The sequence below is a fragment of the Sphaerulina musiva genome (genome assembly GCF_000320565.1).
Source record: "Sphaerulina musiva SO2202 unplaced genomic scaffold SEPMUscaffold_9, whole genome shotgun sequence".
Lineage (NCBI taxonomy): Eukaryota > Fungi > Ascomycota > Dothideomycetes > Mycosphaerellales > Mycosphaerellaceae > Sphaerulina > Sphaerulina musiva.
The window spans coordinates 945957-953523 of NW_016017391.1; the positions used below are offsets into that span (position 1 = coordinate 945957).

General features: G+C 51.6%; 2 protein-coding genes across 2 annotated transcripts; both read right to left on the reverse strand.

Annotated features, from left to right (window-relative positions):
• Positions 1 to 897: 897 nt before the first annotated feature.
• SEPMUDRAFT_151106 (homocitrate synthase) lies at positions 898 to 3146 on the reverse strand. The gene is made up of 2 exons (XM_016906600.1): positions 2841 to 3146; positions 898 to 2784 (listed from the first exon to the last, which is right to left on the reverse strand). The coding sequence occupies exons 1-2, from the start codon at positions 2939 to 2941 to the stop codon at positions 1410 to 1412; spliced, it is 1476 nt and encodes a 491-aa protein (XP_016758165.1). The 5' UTR covers positions 2942 to 3146; the 3' UTR covers positions 898 to 1409.
• Positions 3147 to 4039: 893 nt separating this feature from the next.
• Positions 4040 to 4789, reverse strand: SEPMUDRAFT_151107 (uncharacterized protein). The gene has a single exon (XM_016906601.1). It carries the CDS (start codon positions 4510 to 4512, stop codon positions 4159 to 4161), a length of 354 nt encoding a protein of 117 aa, XP_016758166.1. The 5' UTR covers positions 4513 to 4789; the 3' UTR covers positions 4040 to 4158.
• Between the last annotated feature and the right edge of the window lie 2778 nt (positions 4790 to 7567).

Genomic DNA, 7567 nt, shown 5'->3' on the forward strand with positions numbered 1-7567 from the left:
CTCTCTCTCTCTCTCTCTCTCTCTCTCTCTCTCTCTCTCTCTCTCTCTCTCTCTCTCTCTCTCTCTCTCTCTCTCTAGCTCCTCCACCCTCACCACTTCAACCTTTCAACCACTTCAACCACTTCAATCACTTCAACACATCATGCACATATCATATCTCCATGGGACCCCTTCGAGGGCGTTATCCCCCCCGCCCCGACCCCCATGGCTAGAAGAAATCCTCGACTTGGAAGCAGCGCTCAATCGCCCCATGACTCCTCAACCATCCGACCATTACATGTCCCTGATTTCTCCCGTTGAGCACGCCGCACGAGAAGGAAACCTTCCCGCATTAAAAGAACGACTGGAGACACTGCACCGCGCCAAAGGGCAGCATGAAACATGCACTGGTTGTAGTCTGTTGCTAGCAGTCCGACACCAGCACCGGTGAACATGGAAGGAGCCAGGAGGCAGACGAGCCTCTTTGCGCAGATGATCTGGAGGAAACATGGTGTGAGACGGGACTTTTTGTTTGGAGAGACGAGTACATGTAGGAAGCACGATGCAGTGCTGTTGATCTGACGCGACATATCTACTGTATTCGGGTCAATGATTGATGATTTATGATTTATGGGATACCTTGATAGAATATTTATGTATTCATGGAGTGTTTAGGGAATATTCAGGGAATATTCATGGTACATTCATGGTACATTTATGAAATATTTATGAAATATTTATGGAATACCTATGGAATACCTATGGAATACCTATGGAATACCTATGGAATACGTATGTACCCAGGGTATCTTGATGATTTATGGATTTATCACGTCGCATTCGCCATTCTTTCTAACCCTCCTCTACCTTATAGAGGTACTTACATGTACCTGACCTTACTCACAACACTGGGCCCGATAGTATCACCTAGGTAGTAGGTACGATAAGGTAGTAAGTACCTAATCAGGCACCCTCACAAACATGTATAGGACAGATTGTCTACCTTGTACTGGGAGTCTTAAGAGGAGACAAGTGAAATCAGATCATCAATGGCTGCTGGCTGGATCGAACCAAGTTTTTCCTTGTCCAGCTATCTTCGCTGCGCATTTCCGTGTATCTGACTGTATCGCTAGGTACCTACCTACCTTACCTCAGGTAGGTACATACCTGAGCTAGGTACAGTGCTGTCACTTTCCTCACATGTTCGCTTTTTGATCCTCTCCACACACACACATATAATACTGTTCCACAAACACGCCCGTGCATTTTACAGTGAGAGATGCATCTTGAACTCCCAGACTCCCAAAACTCCCCAGTGTGGCGTTATGCATAAAGACGCCATGCATATTCCAGCCGCCCATGGCAGACTGCACGCAGCTTCATGAGCGCCGACGCTCAGGTGGTGGTTCATAGACGGAAATTTCTTCCACTCATGACACAGCAGCGGTCTTGCTCTTCTTAGCAGCAGGAACCTCTGCTTGCGCATCAGCGGTCTCGTCGATCGAGCGCTTCTCGCCCTCCTGGCTGAGATCCTTCTCGGCCTGTGCGAACTTCTTCTTCTCCTGCTCACTAAGCTGGAGAAGCTCACGCTCACGGTCGGCGCTCAGGTTGAAATGGAAGTTGCGGATGATGCTGTCGGCATCATCAATCGCAAGCGGTCTAACATCCGCCAAAGCCTTGATCTTGAGGGTGACAGCCTTGATCTGAGCATCTGTCATGCCCAGGCCAAGCTGCTCAGCACGCGACTTAATGGCGTTCCATCCAGTCAGTCGAGATGCAAAGTGGACGTAACGGCTCATTCCAAAGTCGGCAGGGTTGATGATTTCGTATGTCGATGGGTTGTTGAGGATGGCCTTGGCGTGGATTCCAGCCTTGTGTGTGAAAGCACAGAAGCCAGTAACGGGATTGTTGAAAGGCACGTTAATCTCGACAGCCTCTGCGACCAGATCCTCAAGGGCCTTGAGCTTCTCCAGTCTGTACTTGGACTTGACGTAATCACGGTCGGCAACGAGCATGCGAGCCATAAGTCCACCCAGAGGCGTAATGCCATTTCGCTCGCCAATTCCGAGAACTGAGGTGTCAATGTGTGTGGCACCGGCCTCGAGAGCGCAGTATGCATTGGCAATGGCACATCCAGTGTCGTCGTGGAAATGCGTTTCAATGTCACAGCTCACCACGCCGCGCAGCGTTCGGACCAGATCATAGACTTGGCGAGGTGTGGCGCAGCCGACAGTATCTGCGATACCGACACGGTGCACGCCGACCTTGTCCACAGCGCTGTAGATGGTCAGAAGATCCACCAAGTTACTCCGGAAGGAATCCTCGGAGCTGAACCGGATCTCCTTGCCCTGCGACTTGACGTATTCGATGACCTCAATAGCGGTGTTCTTGATGTATGTCATGTCCTTGCCGTGGCTGTGCTCCATGAGATGGCTGCTGGTGCCAATAACGACATCCACGCCGTCGACGCCAGTTGACACTGCGAGCTTGGCATCGCTCATATTGCACCGCACATGTGTAAGGATCTTGGCCTTCAAGCCGAGCTTGCAGATGGCCTCACAGTCCAGTCTGGACTGCTCACTCGCTGCGGGCGAGGTAAGCTCAATGTAGTCCACACCGAAGTCATCGAGCGCCTTGGCGATCTTGATTTTGGTCTCTGTGTCGAAGTAGGCGTTGGCAAACTGTTCTCCTTCGCGTAACGTCGACTCGATGATCTTGAAGCTGGACACATTGCTGAGGAAGTCCTGTACGGGTGCGTATGGGTTGGTGGATTGGGGTCTTGAGGCCTGCTTGGTCTCAAATGCTCTGCGGGATGTCAGCGCGCTCCTCCAATGCTTGCATGCCGCGGTCACATTGCATACTGGTAGCCGTCCGGGTTTCCATTCGTTCCATTGGTCACTCCATTGCCGTTGGCATGGCCGTTGGTGCCATTGGTGTGCTCGACCTCTGGTGCTGGACACATGGTCGCGTGTGGTTGCGTGCTCCGCGATCGGCGGTGCGCGGTATGGGCAGTGATGGAGAGTGGTGTGCGTGGATGGAGGAGGGAGGAGGGAGGAGGTTTCGAGTGGTCGATGGCGGTGTCGATGTGGGTAGAGGTGTGTCAAAGCAGTCAAAGTATTGAGAATGAGTCAAGTGAAGAGTAAAGGTGAGTGGGAGTCAGACAAAGGCGGAAGAGTGAGTTGAAGAGGCAGCTTCGGTGACGACGTGCGCATTGAGCCCAAATTTTCGTTTCCCGGCCACGAACCAGACCCGCCAAGCCGTTTTCGCGGGGATATGATCCACTTGGTCCCATTCGGCCGGGCTAGACTCTACTGGTTTTTCTACTGCTTACTTTACAGGGGTCTTAATGTACTAGCTTAACCCATGTATGGACGTATACATCATTACAATGATTATATAATACCGCCACTTCTGATTCGAGATCGATCTCACCAATAATATCTGTTACGGGCCGTGGCCCAATATTCGAGATCGCCATCGCCAAGCTCCTATACTGTAAGCAAAAAAACAGACGATATCTCCGAGAAAGGAGGCCTTGACCTTTTCGCTCTCACATTCCTCTTTTGCTGCTGCTGCTGCTCGCTCAATCGTCTACTCTATCAAACTAGTTGCACTCTTTACACGGAGCCAAAGTCGTACGTTTCACACAAAGATCTGTCTACAGTGATCATGTCGGCGCCACAGCCTGCGTGCATGCATGCGCAAGTGCGAACCCGTATTCAATACTGCCGGCTACAGGCAGTGCTTATAGGAAGACCGATGAAAGAGCAGTGCTTTGGGTGAGGGGGAGGGTCGCTGCACATTTGAAGCCATTTGTGCGGTGTTCTTGTAGCTACAGTATCGGATCAATACAGCTGGTTCGCCACAGCCAGGTACCATCGCTCGCTGCATGTTTGATGGATAAGCGGCTGCTGGATAAGAGAAGCAAACTTGCAGCTAGAACAGTGCGATTTCTTCTGCTCCTTGCTAGGAGAGACTCGACCGAATACAGGAATCGCGTCACCCATAGGAACAAGATATGGCACTCAGCTTCTTCAGCACACACGTGCCTTGAGTCTCAGAAACTCACAGGAGCAAAGGTCATGCGGCGTTGCGCTACGACGTATCAACCAAGAGCCAGGGCTGGTAGCATAATACAACTACATAAAGGGCCTCATTCTGGGCAAGATATATCTGCTCTCACGCGCGGTTTTTACGCCAGTGACTGCGGTGTTGACCGAACGAGCCTTCATACGCCTGGACAGTCGCGGAGCATGTCGTCCACAGTTCTGTCTTCCCAAGTCTAGTCTGCACTGTCTTCGCCTTGACCGATGCAATGGACTTTGTTCTCCGGATGGCCGACCTGACAGTCGGAGGCCTAGGTGCCACAATGCCATCTTGATAGCCGCGACGAGATCTGGTTGACCTCGGCTTCGGTCGCCGCAGAGCTGTTTCCGCAGAGCAAGTGTCATTCCACTCAGGATGGCCAATTGCATGTGCGTTTCGCATATACCGATGAAGGTCCGATCGATCTCTCTGGATATGGGGCAACATGGCGCGCTACTCTGGCGAAAAATATGGTAGCGAAGTTTGAGCTGTGCTTTAGCTGCTCTTAGCTAATCAAATGAACCTTGCTGCACTCCATCTGGTCGAATACGAGAACATGCTCATGTTTGATTCCCGTATTCCAGTCAGATATGCCTCGGAAAGGGCGAGAATTGGCGATGGCGGTATCAAGAGAGGGCCTTGCAACAACAGATGCCGAGGATCGCGACGCATAGGTACCACATCCTCTGGGCCAGAGTCTCATCTCACGACGACTCATCAAAAGAACAGCACCAAGGCATTGTAAGCCGCATCTCGTCCGGAAAGCCCGCAAACATAACTCATTATAGCCGTCTTGAAGCTCTGGTGAAAGCAGCAAGTAGCATAGCAATCGTACTGTGCTGATGCTTGTCAGGCCTTTATGCGCCGCCCATGAAAACCCAAGCTTTGATGTCGTGCAGATGTCATGTTTCAGAGCCCGCTTCGTCTTCCGGTCTGGGGCCACGAAATCTTGCTCAAGGAGGTGCTCGTCACTGTCACAGCAAGACTGCATGATTCATGCGTGACCAACGTTCTTCAGGGTTGCCGCTGGTCGTGTAGTAGATGCCACACAGACACTATGGATCCGACGGTGGCTGGCGCGTAGACACTACTTAGCGAGTGTTTGGATTTGGTTACTACCTGGTACCTCTTGGTGGCTGGGAAGACCGGATCGCAGTGTGCAAAGCGAGGCCGCTATGCAGCGTCTTCATTCCTGCCCTAAGTCTCTGTCAGCCACTCCACGGCTGGCGACGAAACTGACTGAGTCGTACAAACATGTATCGACAAGCGAGACGTCCATATGGGCTGTATACAGCTGCATCGTTGCCAGCAAGAGCGCCGTCGTCAGCATCCCAGTCGAGACGTTGACGATCCACAAAGCATAAAAAGGGAGTTTCTATAGAACTGGCGTTCTCGATTTTAAGCTTCCTACCCGGCATCAGCAGCTGTGAGCCAACAAGGTTCCTCCTGGCCGCTTGGAACTGCGGCGCGCATAGGATCACGAAAATTCACCAACAGACATCATCCGTGGCCTGCAATGATATCACTTGTCGACGTGTCGAGTGAATATTGGCTGTGGAAGTACAGTCCATTTGCTCCATTGAGTGAGTGAGTGCGTGGGTGATTACTCCGCCGCAGTGACAACGTGGTGCTTTGTCGGTACGGCTTCTGGGTACAGTCAGTACTGGCGACGAGATATCAAATTCTCACGTTGATCAGTGGATGGATGTATTGTGTCATGAAAAATTTGTCATATTCTTTTTTTTCGCTGTGGGCTGTACAGCGCGTCTACTGCGACTCTCCCCGGGGATTTTTCTGCGCCTCCAAAATTCTCATGGCTGCTCTGCGCCTGCTTCTGTTGGCTCGGCGTCGGGGTCGACAGTGTAATCCCTACATTGCGCGGTTAGACAGGTCTCTGTTGGTGCTCTAATGGCTGGACTTACCGAGCCCGTTGGGCTCCCGGCATGGTCGTCGACGGAGGTGGTGGTGCTGCTGCTGCTACTGCTGCTACTGCTGCTGCTGCTGCTGCGGTGGTGGTGGTGGTGCTGAAGAAGTGGGAACTTGTCAGTGTTCAAGCATTTACCACGATCTCTCCCAAATGGTCCACAAGACAATCACTTACCTGGCCGTCCTCTAGAAGCCGTAGAGTGGCGCGAACCACACGAGATTGGCGCTCAGCGCCAAAGGAGTGTTGGTGTCCCGAAGGACGCGTCCCAAGACGACGAGGGTAAAGAACCCGAAGGTTCTTCGCGCGAGGCGAAGGCGCTCACACACCGTTCTTCTCTGGGAGGGGGCGCCAGCGACGGCTCTGGTGGTGGCGCCGCTGGTGGCGCGGAGGTCGTCCAGCGCGAGGAATTGCAGGTTGTAATCCATCGTTGTTGTATCGGAGAAGGTCTCTGCGAGCAACTGAGAATTTAACACACACGCGGCATGGTGCGTGCGGCCTTGGACGCGAATCCCCACCGAGCTTCCAGCGGCAACAGCACTGTATACCTACCTAGGTAGGTAGCATCATAGCTCTACGAGTTGCCAATCACCGTGCCAGTGGTATTCAGACCATTACAACAAGATTGAACGCCCCGCGTCCTCGAGAGCTGTGTCCGAAAACGTATAGTATCCCAGCGCGCTACAGAGCGCTATCTCGCACTGGACCTGAGACTAGGGCGGCGTGGTACTCTCAGGGCCGTGGAGGAATCTTTACATAGCGAAGTGAAGCGACGTCTTCTCCATCGTCTAGTACACTCTCTGCCCATGAGTGCTAGTCTCAGGGGCGAGGGACATACCCATCAAGCCCGGTAGCAAGAACTAGTCTATAACAAGCAAATCGAAATCCCTCTTTTGCATATCCTGCTCTCCTAGACCAACCCGAACAAGGACTCCTGAATTCGATTTTCCAGAGGACTCGAAAACCCTTCTACAATACAGCCCTCTCCTTACAGGGCCTAATAGGCAGAGGCGTCCTAGACATACCCCGCCGCGACCGATTTTGATACACACGCCTGCGTATTCCCAATCTTCTTCATGCTCGAGCATCTACCTAGCCAAAAGTCAGAGTGTCTGAATACCTTCTAGGCAATCCTCTTTATATACCTCGTTGATGTAAAACGGGCAACACCAGCGGTGTTACCTAAGCTACATGCCTTGTTAGATTCATCCTACTACTAAACTAGGAAAATACATGTAACTAGGAGTTATACTACCCTACCTTACTAATTTGTGTCCGAACCCTCGAATCTATCGAGTCCTTCGAGGAGTACTGCTGCTTGCTACTTACCTTACCTAGAAAATTTACGAGCAAGAGAGAGAGAGTTAAGGTAAACATTTTTCCTCCGCTTTGTATACTTCTTACACCTTTGCTTACTTGTATACTTGACTCACTTGCTTGTACGCATCCTTCTCCTTTTCTGTCTACCGTGCCTACCCAGTTACTCTTACTCACTTACTCCCCCTCGCAAAGGCTCTTCTCAATTTTACCAGATTTCTTTTGGATTTTTCCTCTCTCTCTCTCTCTCTCTCTCTTTCT